The 19,346-nt window shown below is 45.9% G+C and overlaps 1 protein-coding gene across 2 annotated transcripts in view; it reads left to right on the top strand.

Annotated features, from left to right (window-relative positions):
• BABAM2 (BRISC and BRCA1 A complex member 2) overlaps positions 1-18,957 on the top strand; it is a 311,772-nt gene extending 292,815 nt beyond the window's left edge. The window contains exons 12-13 of one of the 2 annotated variants that reach the window (XR_003762063.2): positions 9,212-9,342; positions 18,627-18,957. Coding sequence is in view for 1 of the 2 variants with exons in the window: in XM_029072333.2 (XP_028928166.1) it covers positions 18,627-18,690 (64 nt within the window). In the remaining variant the exon portion in view is untranslated. The remainder of the gene's footprint in view (positions 1-9,211; positions 9,343-18,626) is intronic. The other variant, XM_029072333.2, reaches the window with a different exon arrangement.
• The last annotated feature ends 389 nt before the right edge of the window (positions 18,958-19,346 follow it).

Here is a 19,346-nt window from a genome sequence, read left to right as displayed (position 1 = left end):
GAGGTAAAGTGGAGTGGGGAGAAATTATCCAGTGAATTTGAAATCATGGTTATTATAGGCAGAAGGAGCATGGCTCAGTGGAAAGAGCCTGGGCTTCGGAGTCAGAGGTCATGGGTTCGACTCCCGGCTCTGCCACTTGTCAGCTGTGTGACTGTGGGCAAGTCACTTAACTTCTCTGTGCCTCAGTTACCTCATCTGTAAAATGGGGATTAACTGTAAGCCTTACTTGGGATGACCTGATTACCCTGTATCTCCCCCAGCACTTAGAACAGTGCTCTGCACATAGTAAGCGCTTAACAAATACCAACATTATTATTTTATCCCTCCACAACTGAATTTGCTTCGGTGCCTGGGCCTACATTCGTAGGGTTACTAAGATCATTTTGTTCTGGGTATGTCGAAACGTCTACCCTCCATTTTGGAGGTGTCCAATTTTGACAGCTTAATGTCACTCTCACCAGTAAGTGAACTATTATCCCCCACCATTTTTTCTGATGTTTATGTCTCTCCCTCACCAACTATTCCAAAACCTAAATGAAGAATGCACCTCACAGATAAATTTTACCTAGGTTCCATGGGAATAATATGTTCTGCCATCTCTCCACATACCGTGAGGTGAAAATTAAAGCTGAGCAGGGCGTAGGTCTGAATAGAATAGAGCCCTTAGGCTTAAGAGTGACTTTGACCTATTCCTCCCAGACTGGAATTATTATCCTGCTGTCAGATACTTCTTAGTGAAATCATTTTATTTAAATGATGTCAATAGCAAGGTAGTATTAGCACTAAGACTGGGTTTATCAATGTTCTATTAAAGTAAACCTGACTGTGCAGGCAGGGCGCACACATTTTGAAGTGAAGAGCGGTGATGTCGGGCTCTTCCAAAGTTTTTATTTTTGGTTCTTGCCGCAACTTGTCCTGAGACAAAGAAAAACTTGTTTTTAAAAAGCTTGACACCCAAAACAACCTGTTCTTGGACCCTTGACAAGGAGGCTTATCCACTGCAGATCTATGTGCGCTATTAGACATGTTTGCCTCAGTTTAGGTGTGTAATTTCTGGGAAGGAGGTCCCTGATGTGTGGTTCTGCCATTTTCACGTTAAATATATCAAAAAGCAAATCCTGCTGATGATTTTCAGGTGTCTGGAGGTCTCTCTGTTGCATCTCTTCTCTCAGGAAAACTTTCAGGCAGGACCTAATCCTTGCTAATGAAAGAAAATTGACAAGTACTTATGAGTAGACAGCTTTTAGTTACACTTCTTATTGTGACTTGGGCTTTGTATTTAGGTCATATTTCATAACCTCATTTAATAGACCTCTAACCTGTGATTATGCTTATGCTGTTCTTGCCACTCTAAGCGTGTTTCTGTATGGGTGAAGTGAAGCTCTATTCATAAAGACAAGCTGCTTTAAGCTGCCATTTTGGCTTTTTCAACTGCAGCAGCAGCAGCAAGAATTTCAGTAAAAATTTCTCCAATTTGCAGTTGGTATTTTTACATCGTCAAACTCTATTATTCAGACTGAAGCAGCTAATCAGTCACTTTTCACCCTTAACAGTTTTTTAAGGGCTTTGTTAGCCGAAGAAAATATGATTTTGACTTTTGCCACATTATTGAAATCGAGACAGCTTTATGGCCCCCACTGCCCAATGCATCGGCCATCAAATTTGCAACGAAAAATATGCCCCCAGCAAGGTGTGCCGCTTGGTAAACAAACTGAACCCAGCATTCAGTGGTATTTTCCAAAATGCAGCACTTCTTTGCTCCCATGGGTTCCCGCTGTGTACAGAGCACTGTACTAGAAACTCCGGAGATAATGGTAGAATGAAAAAACACAATCCCTGCCTCCAAAGACCTTGCAATCTTACCGGGAAGGCCTGCAAAATAATTTACAGAAAGGGGCCAGAGGGGAATGGAAAGATGGATAGGGGAATAAATAAGTAGTACATAAATCTATGTATAAAGATTTGCTGTGAGGGCTGGGAGTGTAAAAGCACCGTTAGGGGTTGTTTTCAAAGAAAAAGGTAAAAGAGCAGTGGAAGAAAGGAGGGAAAAGATAGGGGTTAGAACCTGTATATAATCACTACCTAAAAGGGAATAAGAAAAGTTTGACTACAAAATATCCAGCCAATCAATCAATGGTATTCACTGAGGGCTTACTCTTTGCAGACTCTATGGTGTGCACTTGGGAGAATGCAGTACAGTAGAGTTGGTAGACCTGGCTCCTGTCCTCAGGGAATTTATAATCTAGTGTTTGAGCTTCCTGTGTTCTGGGACCCCTGGTCTGACAGAACTCTAGAACCCAGGGAAAATCAGATTAGTTTTATCTTCCCCCATCTGTGCCCCCATCCCAGGAGACTGCGATTATGGCTCTCCGATCCCACAGAACCTGGTCTCTCTGAGAAGTTCCATACATCTGAACGACCTGGAGCTGGTGATCTGCCCAGGAGACCAGAATAGCCAAGAGAGCCTTGGGCTGACTTAGCTCCAGTTATATCCAAAGGATTCAGAAGAAACCTAACTATCCCCAGAAGCAGGAGAGGGAAATGACCAGCTGAAGACTCAGCTCACCGTTTCCATCTCCTGTCACTTAACCTATCTTTATCATGTGTTCTTATCTGGGCGGATTACCCTTGGGTCAAAGAAAACATTAAAAAATCAAAATGGTTTGGAATAGCATTAGCTATGTGATGCTTAGTGAGGATGGGGAGTTTGGGCAGACAGGGTTATTGGGGGAACATACAGGCAAGAGGGAGGAGACAAAAAAAGAAAAGAAAAAGGGTTGGATTTTTGGTGGTCTCATTTATCCCTCTAAACTTTTAAGCTCATTGTGGGCAAGGGAACGTATCCATCAACTCTGTAATATTTTACTCCCCCAAGCACTTAGTACAGTGCTCTGCACACAGTAAGCACTCAATAAATATGATTGGCTGATTTAGATCTCCCTACTACCCCCACCATACTTAGGATATGGAAAACGGGTTGTACTTCACATGTGCATAAATACCAGCATTCGCCACCTATTAGACCGTTAAAACTGGGAACTTATACAAGAACACCCAGTTCCACAAAAACCCGTGTTCTCATTACACAATTTAGGTGAAACACCCTGGAGGAATTCAGGAACGAGTCTTTTCTGGTGAAACATGATTGATAAGGTAGCACATGTAAATTCACTATAGGGAAAAAGTGGTTGTGCGTATCCACTGGCCGTCAGTCAAGGCGTAATGCTGCCTCTGCCTAAGGCTCGCTGCACTGTGCCATAGAGTGTCCTGGGTTTCTTTGTGTTTGTGCAACGTTACAGTATGTAATGAAGTAAAATAACAATGAGTGGCAAGAATGTAAAGCATTCCACTGAGGTAGATAGAACAATAATATAAGAATTTATATCCAAAATGTCACTCCTGGTGTTATCTTCAAACCATCTATCCGCTAACCCATTAATTTCCATTGAAACGAGGGTTATTTACCATAAGGCGATTTTCCCACCACATGAGATTCCTCAAGAGCACAACCTCCACATTAAAGGAGAACACCCTGTAATTATTTTGGTGTGTTCAATCATTATTTCTTTTACCAATCCCTGAGCTCAAAACTGCCTGATTTTAGTGAACCCACAGGATTTTCTGAGAAGATAAACTCAAAGGTAGACAAGTGCCAACGGTTTCTCTCTAGGAGGAGAACTGAGTTAATAGGACCAACTTAACTGAAACGAGGAATTTCCTGAGGAAGCTCATGGTGTCTATGGTTCAGAGCCAGGGCAGGGTTCTGACAGATGGCTTGACAATATGGGAGTAACGTGTAATGTGAGAAGCAGCATGTCTCAGTGGAAAGAGCCCGGGCTTTGGATTCAGAGGTCATGGGTTTGAATCCCGGCTCTGCCACTTATCAGCTGTGTGACTGTGGGCAAGTCACTTCACTTCTCTGTGCCTCAGTTACCTCATCTGTAAAATGGAGATTAACCGTGAGCGCCTCCTGTGGGACAACCTGATGACCCGGTATCTCCCCCAGCGCTTAGAAGGGTGCTCGGCACATAGTAAGCGCTTAACAAATACCAACATTATTATTATTAATTGGGAGAAGTGGCAGTCTAGCCTCCACGGACAACCCTCCGCCCCGTTCTTGAGGGGTAAGGAGGCGGGACAAGCAGGTATTGTTGAGGTCAGCACCTCTGCCCCCCCTCACCAGATATCAATTATCATTAAATGAGCACGAGACCGGGAGTCAGAAGACCTGGGTTTTAGTCTCGGCTCTGCCCGTGGCCAGTTGTTAGGTAACCTGGGGCAAGACACTTAACCTCTCTGTGCCCCTGTTTCCTCATTCGTAAAATGGTGCTGATATATCTGGTTTCCCTACCTCTTAGCTGTGAGCCTTGTGTAGGACAGGGACTAGGTTTGATGTGATTATCCTTTACCTATCCTAGAGGCTTAGCTCAGCGTTTGCCTCGTAGTAGGGGCTTAACAAGTACTGTACTTTTACCTAACCTCCCCCATCAAATAGAGTGGTCCTTCAAAAAGGCGCTTTTGGTGGTGAGATCTTATCCATTCGTGCAAATGTGGCTGAAAAGACTGATATGAGACTAACACAGCATAGTGTTTACATTGTTTGCAGGTAAGGAAGTAATGTTGCCTAGAGGAAAGAACCCAGGCTGGGGAGTCAGAAGATCTGGGTTCTAATTCCAGGTCTCCCACTTATCTGCTGGAGATATTGGGCAAGCCATTTAAAAACATTGCCTCAATTTCCTCATCTGTAAAATGAGGATTAAATCCTTCTCCCTCCTCTTTAGACTGTGAATCCCATGTGGGACGGAGACTGGGTCCAACCTGATCATCCTGTATCTATTCCAGCATTTAGTAAAGTGCTGAGCACACAGTATGGGCTTGGAAGCTCATCCTCTAGACTGTAAGCTTGTTGTGGGCAGGAAATGTGTCTGTATAGTGTTATATTGTACTCTCCCAAGCACTTAGTACAGTGCTCTGCACACAGTAAGTGCTCCATAAATATGAAAGAATATTATTATCATTACTGTGATCAATGTTGTTACTCAGGGGACATCCTCGCTGTGTTAGAGTCACTGGTGCATGTCGAGCTGGTCCCTGTTTTCAGCTCTGCCTCCTTACGTCCCAATCTTCACAAAGCTTGTGATCTAAGAGAGCAGTACCTCTCCCCGTTTCCACCTGCAGCTCCATTGCTGGGTCACTTTGTTGGAGATGGTAACTCACCATGTCCTTCAATTCATTCATTCAGTCTTATTTATTGAGCGCTTACTGTGTGCAGAACACTGTATGCTTAAGTCATTATTATATGGTCAAAGAAGCAGAACTGAGTGACTGCTTTGAGTTCTGTGTTGCCGGTGGAAACCTTTGCTTGTGCATAGGTTTCCTCGGGCATGGGCTGGTGTACGACTTCCATTTTCCTTAGGCTTAGTGTCAGACTATAAGCACTGCTCTTCATCTGCAAAGTGATTCATATCCATTTGCATGTCTTCTTGTCTCCGTGCTTAAAGAGCCTGATCCCCTGCCCGTGGCAGTTCCTGGACCACTATCGCAAAGACTTTCGACGATGCTCTTAAACTTGTTGAGCTGGCAGAGTTTCCCTGTGAATTGGAAGCATGTTTGACTCTCGCTTGTTGATCTCTTGTTGCATTCTCGGGCCAGGCAGCAGAGAATCCCCTGAACAGGACCAGTAAAACCTCACAGCCCTGCTTCACTCAGACAGTGATGGGGAAAGGGTTAGACGGGGGCTCGTTCCACCTTAACTTGACCAACCATCCTGACAGGAATTTGCTTAAGAAACTGGGGGAATTTCTAAGGATAGTTGAATCTGCTTAGCAGTTTCTAGAGCCCTGGTTTGCTCATGGTGTCGGTAGTCACAGCATGAAGGTTTTGGTGTTGCTCTCTGCATTTTTCCCGTATCTGTCACCCTGCAAAAATCATATCTGCTGGGCTTAAGTCATACTGTGATTCAGTTAAGGCCCATGCTTTTCATGACTGCGTTCTTGAGTAGTCTGTTTTGTGTTGTTGTTGGGGTTTTTTTTTTTGGTTTTTTTAATGGTAAGTGCTTAGTCTGTGTCAGGCACAGTCTTAAGCGCTGACATAGATAAAGCTTATCAGGTTGGACACAGTCCCTGTCCTACATAAGGCTCACAATCTTAATCCCCATTTTACAGATGAGATAACTGAGGCACAGAGAAGTTAGGTGACTTGCCCGTGGTCACACAGCAGACAAATGGCAGAGCTGGGGTTAGAGCCCAGGACCTTCTGCCTCCCAGGCCCGTGCTCTATCTACTAGACCAGACTCAGAAGGACATGGGCTAGACTCTTGACAGAAATGGAAAGCAGGGGGATTTCACTGTCACTTCCAGAGTCAGCTCTTTCCTTTCTTCTTAAAGTTGTTGATTAGCCTGAAGTCTTTTAGTAGTAGTAATAATAATAGTATTTATTAAGCGCTTACCTCATGCAGAGTGTTGACATTTCCTCAGTGATCCACATGTTGAGGAATGAGGGGCCATGGGCCTGAGAGGAATAGTAGTAAGAGTATTCATCAAGCACTTACTGTGTACAGACCACTGTACTAAGTGCTGGGAGAGAATATGCAGGTGAGAATTAGACATCAGTCAATCGTATTTATTGAGTGCTTACTGCTTGTGGAGCACTTGGGAGACTACAATATAACCATAAAGAGACACATTCCCTGCCCACAATGAGCTTACTTTCTAGACGTGGTCCCTCACCCTCAGGGGGGTCTCACAATCTAAGGGTAGGCACAAGATCTTCATTTTCCTGAGCAATCCCTCCTCTCAAGCTGGGTGGCAAAGGAGAGAAGATCAGGATGTGGCAGCAGGGGCAGAGGGAAGGGCATCGGCCACCCTTGAGGCCCAGATCTGATTACGCTACCTGCTTATTAGTGTCATTACTTTATTAGGCCACCTCGGGACTAGATTGCGGCATCCGAGCTGTTTTGCAAAGGCTTGTTGTGATGCCTGATTTCAGAGTGTCGTTTATTTTAGGGATTGTACTTCCTTCGGGCTTGGAGGAGGGTTATGATAACTGGTTATATCTTCATGAATTCACCAGATTCACCCACAGACCCCAGGGCTCCAGGGTGGAGTGGTTCAGAAACATGAAAACGGCAAATGAAAAGTCACAGGGACATAAGGATAGGGTTTTGCATGAGCCAAGATTATGGGACTGGGTTGGGCTAGACTCAGATATCCTTCCCCCTTTGCCTGCAGCCCGTGCCCCGGTCTAGACATCGAGGAGGAGAAGAAGGAAGGAGGCTAAATGCACATTTAAATGTTCTCCTTTGCTCTAGCTTCATCTTCCATTCAGTAGAAGTTAAAGTGTATAGACTGAGAGCACAGGTAAATGCTTACCCTTCCAAATTCTCCAGCTGTGTAAACAGGGCTCCCTTTAAATATTGGCCTATTTCTATAGACAGAGATTTTTTAAGGTGGATTTTAGAGGGGCCAGACCCCCAATTCAGGCCGTCTCCCCAGTGTCCGACCCACACCTCATCCCAGTGGAGGCCGTAGAACAGTCAGAAAGCTGCCGACGCTATCCGGCTGTGGGGTAAGGTTTCTAACTAAAGAGCCACCTAGCACATTTCGCTTGATGGACAGACTCGACAGGAATCCTAAGGATGGTTGGCTAACTTACGTGGTGTGGATCAAGATGGCCACCAAGGAGGCTGCCTTGGTAAGCACCTCCTAGTTTTGCCACCGTGACCCAGCATCAATCCTCAGTAGGTTTTGAGTGCAAAATTATTGCCTTGTCATCCCAATGGGCTGTGCCCCACCCACCTAGCTACTTGGCATCATCAATTTCCCGCCAGGAACCCGACTGGCAGAGATGAGAGGGTGCAGGTGGCATTGCATAAACCTCCAACAGTAGAACCAATTTCTTCCCTCAGGGCCTCGGTCCCAAAGTCCTCTTGATTGGATCGATGTTTGCCCATCATCTGGGACAGGAAGGTCTTCCGTCTCTGTCACCATCGTCAAATTCCGGCCAAGGAAGCCCCTGGCCAGTTTAGATCCCCAAATCTGGACCATATGGAACTGTCAGCAGGCCATTCTCAGGACAATTTGGGGTTTGTTTTTTTTGCTGTTGTCATTGTTTTTTATGGTATTTGGTAAGTGTCTTCTATATACCAAGCACTGAATTGTACTTTCCAAACGCTTAGTACAGTACTCTGCACACCGTAAACGCTCAATAAATATGATTGAATGAGTGAATGAATGATTATTCTAAGCACTGGGGTAGATACCAGTAAATCAAGCTAGATACAGTCCCTGTCCCACGTGGGGCTCACAGTCTAAGTAGGAGGAAGAACATGTATCGAATCCCCATTTTTCTGCGGCTGAGGGAACTGAGGCCCAGAGAAGTTAAGTGGTTTGCCCAAAGTCACACAACAGGCAAGTGGCCAAGCCGGGATTAGGATCCAAGTCCTCTGGCTCTAAAGCCCGTGCCCTTTCCACTGGGCCACTCTGCTTCCCGTGGTTGATTGCTGGGACCAAATTGAAGCCATGCATGAGTGAAAGGTGGCTCCCCTCTGGGCCCCGCTACATACTTTTGTGAATCTCCAATAGGCCGATGACTTACTGTATGTCAATGTATTTCACTGCTGTTGCTCTTATACCATTTTGATGCAAGTGGAGTAGCCAAAGGTCGACAGTGTAGAAATGACTGTGAAGCCAAAAAATAGTTTTAATGAAACATCCATAGAAAGTAGCTGGGGACCACAGGTCCAGAGCCTAAAGGACACTAGGTTAAGCTTAAAAGAATTGTCAGTTGGAGGACAAATAAGAACTTCCTGAACATTTACAAATAGAACCCATAGCACTGGGACTGAACTCCCCCAGGTCCTGAGGCTCAGCGCCCTGAGTTGCTCGATTGGATTACCATGGAGATGAGGTCAGGGCTGGTGGACATTTTTGCAGGCGATTTTTGGAGCACTCAACAAGACTGTGTTAAAAAGAAAAATAGCAATTACTAGCTCTTAGGGAGCCCCGATTTTTTGAAGATAACAGAATGCCAAAGGTAAATCTCCCCTTTTGACTATCTGCATACAGGATAACTTTAGTGTCAGTCAGTGGAAACAAAATGGAAACAAAACCAGGACAAGGGGACTTGGAAGAGATAAACACAGTACCCCCAAAATAAAGAAAAATCACACCCTTTAATAAACACATGGAATTTCTTCTTTGGTAAACCACAGTGTGAAAAATACTACCTGAGAGTCAGCTGCTCAACTATGGAGGCTGCCAGGGCACCAGGCTATTTAACATCTATTCTCCTGGAAGCGGTAATTTGCCAGAGAGTACCCTGATGCCCTGGAAGATTTCATGGGTGAGTAATCAACTCCTGGGGAGCACTTGGCTCACCTACGATCGACTTATTTAAAAATAAACTTACCAACTTATTCAATTAACACAAGGAACAAAACCATCCTGGGTGCAAGAACGTTCCGAATCAAGCATGCTACTTCGCTTATTTAACCCCGGCTCCTCAGCTGTAGACATTGTGATCCGGCCGTCTCTTGTACGTGGCCCGCAGTCTGACTAGTCTTTCATAGGAGCGTAAAAAGAAAACATCCACAAATGCTTAGCTGTCTGTTTTCCTTTTTCAAGTTCTTCCAGTTTGCGATACCAAGAATTTCTTCTCATCAGATAAAGTGAAAGGGAGACGCATACCTTCTTCTGGCAGGGACGTGGAGTACAGGACCTGCAATTCAATGTGCTTTTGCAGTCCTTTAAACAGGTAGAGGTGGGGGAACGTGTTTGATCTCGGGAGTGCTGCCAAAAGTTTACTCTAGAAGCACGGAGATTGATATCCTCAGTTTTAAACATGATTGCTTAAAGAAACAGAACTTAAAAATCAGGAGCAGTAATCACAAAGTCCTGGTTGAATAAGATCAAGGTTCTGTGCTGTGAGCCCCACACTCCAAGATCAGTCCTCCCCACTCAACCACTGACCCTTCCCCATGGCCTTGGGGCAGATCCACCGCACCTATCTATCTGGGTTTCTTTGTCTCATCTGAAAATTAGAGGTCCATATGTAGCTGCCCCTTGCGGGTGCTAGGTGAATTAATTACTATTTGTGAAGCACTTTGAGATTCATGGATGAAAGGCCTCATATAAATGTAAATTATTATTATTATTGTCATTATTAAAGAGCTAGACGTCTGCCCATGCATGACACCACACACATTGAGCAGGAGCAGAAGCAAACAGAAGACACACACCCTCGTTCCCAAACTGAAGAAGTGTTGCCAGGGGAAGGAGAACTCAGTATCCAGCTGTGGAGATGAAGGGGGGCTCTTCAGCTCTGGGGGACTGACGAGTGCTAAATGGGTTGGCCTCCGGCCTGTTCAACAGAAAACAAGGGTTCCCCAGAGCCCAGAGTGTTGGGCATGGGTGGAAAAGATGAAGTCATTTCACACAGCTAAGAAGAGTACAATTTCTGGGGACAGTGGACTTAAAAATACCATGAGCCTAACAAGGGGAGAAGATAGTTACCGCATTACTGTCTCTAGTCGGTTAACTTTAGTTCTGGTGGAAGGGGCTGACATGATTGCCAAGAAGGTGAAAGTAATCAGATTCTCTATAGAGCAAAGAACATAACTGTCCTTTCACCTCGGACGGGGAAAATTTCAACCTACCAGCTCGATCTGTACCGTTTTGGAGTACTTGGGAGTTGATTAACCAGTTTGGGGATTATCCGGGGCCTTTCTCCCTCTCCCTTCTCCTCTCCTCTCCTCAGCTACTAACATTTTGGTCCATTTTACTACTTTTTAATCTGATGGACTCTCCCATAGAGAAGAGCAGCCGATTCTCGTTCCTGAAGTCTAATAGCGATCCAGAGACTTCAGGAAGGAGAACCCTGTACAGCACTTTGCCAAGGGCACGGGAAGGAAAACCGGACCCATTTACTACTTCAGTGGCCGCAGCAAAGAACTGGCGATGTGCTGGGGCACCAAGACCCAGAAGGGGGATTATCAGGTTAGCTGCCCATATTAACCAGCTGTTTTTCAGGATTCCTGCTGGGTCTGTCCACCTCCCAGAATGCCCTATTTGGTTCTTTGATGAGAAAACTGCACCTTTGCTGGCAGAGTCCCAACAGGTAGAACCAGATTATCTGATTCCCAGAACTGTGCTCTCTCTACTGGACCAAAAGCACTGATTTGATTGAGCTTTATTAACACCTTCACTAGAAGGAAGGCAGGAGAAAGATCTTCAGTTGATACATTTTGCTTCTTACTTGTGAAACTTTGGGAATAGAAACTTGCCTGCTCAACATGAGTGCCATAAAGGGGGACAGCATTGGTAGCGGTTGGCTATAACCCCGGCTCTGCCACTTGTCTGCTGTGTGACCTTGGGCAAGTCACTTCACTTTTCTGTGCCTCGGTTACCTCGTCTGTAAAACGGGGGGTGAGACTTAGCCCCATCTGCGACAGGGTCTGTGTCCAACAAAATTTGCTTGTATTCACCCCAGAGCTTAGTACAGTGCCTGGCAAACAGTAAGCACTTAACAAATGCCACAATTATTATTGTTGTTATTATTATCATAACCTTTCTTGGGGATTTTTTATACATAGAAATGGAGTTTGGGTTCTTCTGTTAAGAGGATTGAGAAAATCACCTAACAGGTGCTCAGTAAGTGGGAACGATTAACAAGACAGTGGAAGCGAACAAGCATTTTAGCTGTGTGCACTGAACTACTACACAAAATAAGACAGCATTGCAAATCTGGAATTGTCCCGGGAGAGGAAGAAGTTAGGAAAAGGGGAGAAGGTAGGCTGCATCCGAGTCCCTCCCCCGGGAAGTCTGTGGACCTGGGAGCTGCCTCAAGGCGGAACCATGCCGCGTGGTTGCGGGGGGCACACCTCCAACTAGCCTGGTGTCCCTCATTGACTGCCTCTCGGGAGCAGAATCAGACTCATCATCTCTTAATGTTGCTTTGTCCAACCTGACTAACTTGATTCTACCCCAAAGCTTAGAACAGTGCTTGCCACATAGTAAACCCTTAACAGATAAGACGTGTGGCCTAGTAGCTAGAGCAGGGACCTGGAAGTCAGAAGGACCTGGGTCCTTATCCCAGCTCTGCCATTTGTCTGCTGTGTGACCATGGGCAAGTCACTTCACTTCTCCGGGCTTCAAGTTCCTCATCTGTAAAATGGGGATTGAAACTGTGAGCGCCTTGTGGGATGTGAACTGTATCCAGCCTGGTTAGCTTGTATCTACCCCAGCACTCAGTACAATGCCTGGTATTTAGTAAGTACTTAACAGATACCATAAAAACAAAACAAAAATGCCAAATACCCTTATAAGTATGAGTCTGTGGTCTCAGAATGCTATAGCATCAGGCCTAATATGAAGGATTGTGAAGCCCTCATTCCTGTGGAAAAACTCAAATTCATTCCAAATGAGGGGGAGAAATGAATTGCTGGCCATTAATGAAGCTCATTCCATCCTAGTCACAAGGTGTCCCACACAGACCCGGAAATACCCTCCTCAGACGGAGCAAAACACGCTTTCGTTTTTTCCTCTGATGACCTCAAAAGTGGTGACTAATTCATAACGTCAGGTCCGACTCATCATTTCTTGGAGCTGGATAGATCCGTTTTCACTGAGCTAGGCCACTGAGCAGAACTACTAGTTGGTATTTTCAAGACAGGGCCTTCATAGTCAGGGCAAAATAGAGAAGCACAATGAGGGTTTTTTTGTTTTGTTTTTTTTTTCTTTGAATAGAGAAAAGCAAATAATAGGTGTTTGGAAGACAGGCCTGAAGTCACAAATATTGTTGTGGTAGTCACCAAATTAAAATGTGCATCTTTTTGACATTCAAAAAAGAATCCACTGTGAGTCAGTGTTTATGGAGGTGCTACAGGGCCCTGAGGAGGAGACTAGACCGTGAGTCCAGGAAATGATTAGAAAGACATGTGTTTCACTCTTTACAAGTTTGCTTTGATTTTCAAACCACAGTCAGTTTTCATAAAGTGCCATTTGAAGCCGGAGCTGCAAACAAAGGAGACCCCCAAAAAAGAGAACATTTGCTGTCTTTAATTTCACATGCAGACACCCTCCACCTGCAGTGTGTTGCAGTGTGGTCTAGTGGCTAGAGCACGGGCCTGGGAGTCAAAAGGACCCAAGTTCCAATTCTGGCTCTGCCACTTCTCTGCTGTGTGATTTTGGGCAAGGCACTCTGTGCGCTTCAGTTCCTTCATCTGTAAAATGGGGATTAAGACTGTGAGTGCCATGTGGGACAAGGACTGTGTCCAACCTGATTAACTTGTATTTAACCCAGCGCTTAGTACAGTGCCTCCACATATTAAGGTCTTAACAAATATCATAAAAAAAAGGTCGCTTGGATTGTTGATCCTGTGCTCAGTAGAAGTCATCCCTCCTGGGAACACTTTTTCCCTCAGTGTCAGCTTCGTGCAAGTCCCCTGAGAGTAAGAGATACTCTGACCTGCCCCCTGAATCAAAAAAAGAAACCCACAGACACGCGTCTCTCAGATTCAGGAGAAGATCAAGTCCAATCCGGCCAGGCCAGGAGGCCTTGTGTGTGCGCCTTCCTCGGGCACAGTTCATCCTATTGAGCAATGTCTCGTGTCATGTGCCGGAGAGGAAAAAGCCAAGAGGACACGTCAGAGAAGAGGCAGCTGAGGGGCAAAACCTTTCAGGTTATGTTCGCTTTACTTTCCAAGGGTTCTGATTCCCGTTGGCCTGGACGACACGACCATTCCGCTTTAAAATTGCCCAGGCCCATGGCACCTGGTCAGATTGTTCCAGGATTCGATCAAGGCCCAAGGTAGTTGGGTGGAGTGTTATTTTCTACTCATTTTGGGCAGGGGGCAACAGTCTAGAGAAGAAAGTAGAAATGGAACTAAGAACCCCCCAGCACTGAGATCTCATTGACAGAGCTTGAAATTCCTGAAGAGAGAGGCATAGATTGATGTCATTGTCAGAACTGTGCTTGATCATCTGGAACCGGGTAGCTGCCGTGAGGCAACTCACTGCCCTAATGCCGAAGACAAGGATGCCATCTTTGGGCCTCGGGGAGGATGAGAGCTGATGCCGACAGCTCCATGCGCCATTCCTCTTGCTCGCCTCCTTGCCACCCAGGTTAGCCGAGGGCCTGAACCTGGGGCAGTGGGAACTGGGTTGATTCTCAGGCCTTCTGATTGGCCTCATGAGTAATGGTGTAGCTGGCTGAGAAGCGAGTAGCAGTGGGGAGGAGAAAGGAAGCAAAGGGCTTGGATAATGCCTCCAATGGATATGAGAAGCAGCATGGCGTAGTGGATAGAGCTCGGGGCTGGGAGTCAGAAGGTCATAGGTTCTAATCCTGGCTCCACCACTTGCCTGCTGTGTGACCTTGGGCGAGTGACTTCATTTCTTTGTGCCACAGTTCCCTCATCTGTAAAATAGGGATTGAGACTATGAATCCCACATGGGACAGGGACTGTGTTCCACTTGATTTGCTTGTATTCACCCCAGCGCTTAGTAGAGTGCCTGGCACATAGTAAACACTTAACGAACACCATCGTTATTATTATTATTAGTCTCCTGGAAAACAGAGAGATGGCTGAATAATTCAGCTAGCACGTTTGGGCCGAATCTGAGAAGAAGATGACATCTGAAATAATTCCAGTGGAGTTTCTGTACACAAGGGTGTCTGGAAAATGACACGCACAAACTGCCAAGCTCAGCAAGAGAAGTGAGAGGTGCAAATTATTTCAAGAAGGGGGAAGGATACATATAAGGAATAGGAATGAACGGAGAGGGGTGGGAGGGAGCGTGCAACTGTGGAATGGGGAGAGTGGGTGGAGATTTCTATGCCCTGAGTTTTTCTGGGTTCCAGAAACCTTGAGGGAAGTAACAGCAATGATGGCAAGAGAGTGTCCGGGAGCTGCAGCAAGGAAGCTGGTGGCAGTGGACAGCTGATCAGTCACTCCACAGATTCGCTCATTTGTTCAATAGTATTTACTTGGCACCTCCTGGGTGCAGAGCACAGTGCTAAGCATTGAGGAAAGGTGCAAGGAGGATCATTCAGGCAGGGTCCCTAGCACACAGGCTGCTCACAGTCCAAGCATAAGGTGATGGGGTGGTGGGGGAGGGATTGTGGGCCAGGAATGTGTCTGTTTATTGTTTTATTGGACTCTCCCAAGTGCTTGGTACAGTGCTCTGCACACCGTTAAACCCTCAGTAAATACCACTGACTGACTGACCGACTAGACCCACAGACGCAGTTTGAAATGATAGTGGATAAAGCAAGGGCCGGGGAGTCAGAAGGACCTGGGTGACCTTGGGTAAGTCATTTCACTTTTCTGTGTGCTCCAGTTCCTTCATCTGTAAAATGGGGATTCAGTAAATACCACTGACTGACTGACCGACTAGACCCACAGACGCAGTTTGAAATGATAGTGGATAAAGCAAGGGCCAGGGAGTCAGAAGGACCTGGGTGACCTTGGGTAAGTCATTTCACTTTTCTGTGTGCTCCAGTTCCTTCATCTGTAAAATGGGGATTAAGAATGTGAGCCCTATGTGGGACAAGGACTGTGTCCCACCTGATTAACTTGTATCTACTCCGGCATTTAGTGCAGTGTCTGGAACATAGTAAGCACTTAACAAATGCCATAAAAAATTCAATCAATGGTTTTTATTGAGCACTTACTGTATGCCGAGAGCACTACTAAATACTTTGTACTAAGCGTTTGGGGGAGTTCAGTACAACAGAATGGGTAGACATACTACCTGCCCACAATGAACTGACAGTCTAGAGGGGGAGACAGACATTAATAAAATAAATAAATTGCAGCTATGGACATAGGTCCTGCAAAATCAGGGTGACCGTAAATGCCGGCTAAGCAGCGTGGCCTAGTTGGTGGAGCACGGGCCTAGGAGTCAGAAGGACCTGGGTTCTGATTCCGGCTCTGCCACTCGTCTGCTGTGTGACCTTGGCAAGTCACTTCATTTCTCTGGGCCTCAGTTACCTCGTCTGTAAAATGGGGATTAAGATGATTTACAGAACACAAGATGTTTTATCAGAGCCACGAAGAGAGCTCATTATTTCTGTCTTCCCTTCCTGACCATCTCCGTCCTCCTGATGTACCGTCGGTTTTCATCACCATCATCAGCAACAGCCGCAGCAGCACGATCAAATCAATCACTCTGTCAATCAATGGTATTTACTGAGCGCTTACTGTGTGCAGAGAACTATATTAAGTACTTGGTGATCAATAGGATTTATTAAGCATGCTTGTGCCCCTCCTGGTATAGTGGCACTATATATAAAGGCAAATTTAAAAGGTGCGATTAAGGGCCTCTAGAAATTTACATGCTAAAATGGGCAGAGTTGGAATTTTTATGTTCCAAGGCAGGATTTAGGAACTGGGGTCTTCCTTTGGTGACCCTTTTCCTTTAACTCCCCCATCCCAACCCTCCTGCATTACATCTAACCAGGGATTAAAAAAGAGAGAGAGAAAGAAAAAGAACCCTGAAAAGTTGCTCCATTGGTCAATTTTTCATCCTCCTTAGATGGTAAGTTTCCCAGGGGCTAGCATCACATCTTCTATTTCTTTTATATCTCTTCCTTGGGTGCGCAGTACGGGGCTTGACATATAGGAGCTGGGTTTTTTTCTTATGGTATTTGTTAAGCACTTACTATGTGCCAGGCACTGTATTAAGCACTGGGGTAGATGAAAGCTACTCAGGTTGGATACAGTACCTGTCCCACATAGAGCTCTCAATCTTAATCCCTATTGTACAGATGAAGTAATTGAGGCACAGAGAAGTGGAGTGATTGGCCCAAGGTCACACAGCAGACGAGTAGCGGAGCTGGGATTAGAACCCATGTCCTTCTGACTCCCAGGCCTGTGCTCTATCCACTAGGCCATGCTGCTTCTCAAGCTGTCCAAGAATAACTGTTGATGAAGACTGTAAGCTCCTTTGTGAGCAGGGAAAGCAGCTACCGACTCTTATATCGTACTTGCTCAAGTGTTTAGGACAGTGCTCTGAGCACAGTAAGTGCTCGGAACATACAATTGATCGATGAAGGTAACGGTGATGGGGAATGGTTAGGTGGGTGTCCTAGTGCTCTGGGCCCTGGAGTTTGCCTGACGCTTGAGCTCATGCATTCCCCAGAATGCTCTCCTAGAGACCAAAAAGTGACTATTTGATATTGACCCTGCTGTTGAGGAGCTCAGTCCTCAGGACTAGATTGGCAATTGTAGAAACAATTAACTGCTCAACATTATAAACTCCAGTTTCAACCACAGAACAGACAAAAGCACGGCAACTGCTGGCGAGATCCATGAGAGCGGCCCAGTGAGCCCCCACTTCCTGCTCGCCTTGCCAGGGTCCAAGGATACACATCTGCGTCGATACTCTAAAGCATAGAGAGGCTCACTCCTGCATCACCCATCCTCCCTGCCTTATTGGGAGAAGCAGGGCCTCGCCTCCATGATGGCAGAAGTGCTTGGGGGTAGGCTGAGGAGCCCAGGCGTAGACTGAGAGGGGTTTGGGGAACCAAATTGCTGAAGCCGATACCAGCACTCCCTCCTTCCTGCCTCTGTCCCCTTTGTGGGAGGCAGAAGTCTCGTGACTTTGTTCCTAGCAAAGTCACAGGACCTAGAGTAGGTGGTGGGAATTAGAACTGGGGAAATTTCAGATTGCCTAACCTGGTGATGTAGTTGACACTTTGAATCTATCATTCAAGCTGCTTAAATTGTTCAACATTAAAACTCCGGTAAAATGGACAGATTGTAATGACGATCTCTCCGTTCTGTCGAGAAGGAAACGGAGGCCCGGAAAAATTCACTGAAGCGGCCCAAATGGAGCCACCAATCTTCAGCAGAATTAGGCCTGATTCCCAGTCCAGTACTGGGGTCTCATATCCCAGGGAGATCACCCTACCAAGAACTGTGGGAGGGACTGTGTTTACTTACTTTAATGTAATTTTTTATGATATTAATAAGCACTTCCTATTTGCCAGAACATTCTATTGAGCTCTGGGGTAAATACAAGCTAATCGAATTGGACACTGTCCAGTTCTACCTGGGGCTCACAGTCTTAATCCCCACTTTACAGCTGAGGTAACTGAGGCAACCGAGAAGTGAGTGACTTGCCCAAGGTCACACAGCTGGGATTAGAACCCAGGTCCTTCTGACTCCCAGGCCTGTGCTTTATCCACCAGGCCGTGCTACGTCTCTTAGTACAGTGCTGTGCTCACAGTAAGTGCACAGTAAAGGCCATTGATTGACTGATCTAGCAGCAATTAAGAGTCTCTTCTCAAATTCTCATGCCGTTCTTCGCTAAAGGAAAGGGATGGTGGGCACGCAGCCAGGGAAGTCTCTTAAGATACCATTTGAAGATCTCTGTGTTCCAAACATCTGCAGCCAGCACATGCAGGGAGTGCAGTTGAAGTGTTCCACAGAGTCATCCGGATAGCGAACTGTGCCTCGGCTGAATAAATCAAAGAGAGTTTGCACCAGCAGGGAATGAAAACGGCCTAGAAATGCATGCACGACAAATGACAACTGTTCTGAGTTAGGTCTGAAAGCTCAAAATCGCTGCTTTTTCATGCTGGTTTGTGCTAACCACAACCTTTTTTTCTCCTCTCCTTCCCACCAGGGCTTATTTCAAAACCTTTGTCCCCCAGTTCCAGGAGGCAGCCTTTGCCAATGGAAAGCTCTAGGAAACACCGGGTCCGGAGAGGATGCCAGCCAGACTTCTCCGTCCACATGCGTGTCAGCACACAAGACGATTTCCTGGAAGCTGCTTGGAAGGTCTTCATGGGAGCTTTTTGCCTCTGCAGCAGCTTTGATCACCACAGACATTAACTCTTGTCTAGAACAAAACTCATCCTGATTAATGTAACCTGAATATTTTCATCCTCTGCTGTTTGCTTCTCCATTTCTATTTTCTTTTTTTGGTCAGAGGAAATTAAAAATCACAACATTAAGTTGCAGTGGGTTTTTCCTGGGTAAATTAGGGCTCCAGCTCAAGTACCCTCCTTTGAAAGCATTTAGTGTCACAGACCTGGTAAGGGAATGAGTTTTCTCCCTCTCATCAGGGTTTCCTCTGTGGGCTCTGATTTGGGGGATTTGGTTATTGGTTGTAAGTTTTTGTTTAGGGGTTTGTTTGTTTTTAAACCCACCCCAAATCCCTTCCATTTGAAGTTATTTCTCCTCGAAAAGCCGCCCATCCTAAACCCACCCGACGTCTGTCAGACTTGCCCAGGAGGAAGAGTCACTGGACTCCCCTTCCCCCTCCTCCCCTCGTGACTCAGAGCATCACCCGGGGCGAGCCTCGTCCCCTCTCTGGGCCTGAACTCTGCAGCTGTAAAGCCAA

The sequence above is a fragment of the Ornithorhynchus anatinus genome, chromosome 9, assembly GCF_004115215.2.
Source record: "Ornithorhynchus anatinus isolate Pmale09 chromosome 9, mOrnAna1.pri.v4, whole genome shotgun sequence".
NCBI lineage: Eukaryota > Metazoa > Chordata > Mammalia > Monotremata > Ornithorhynchidae > Ornithorhynchus > Ornithorhynchus anatinus.
Note: the sequence above shows the minus strand (reverse complement) of the source record. Positions and strands in the feature narration are given on the sequence as shown.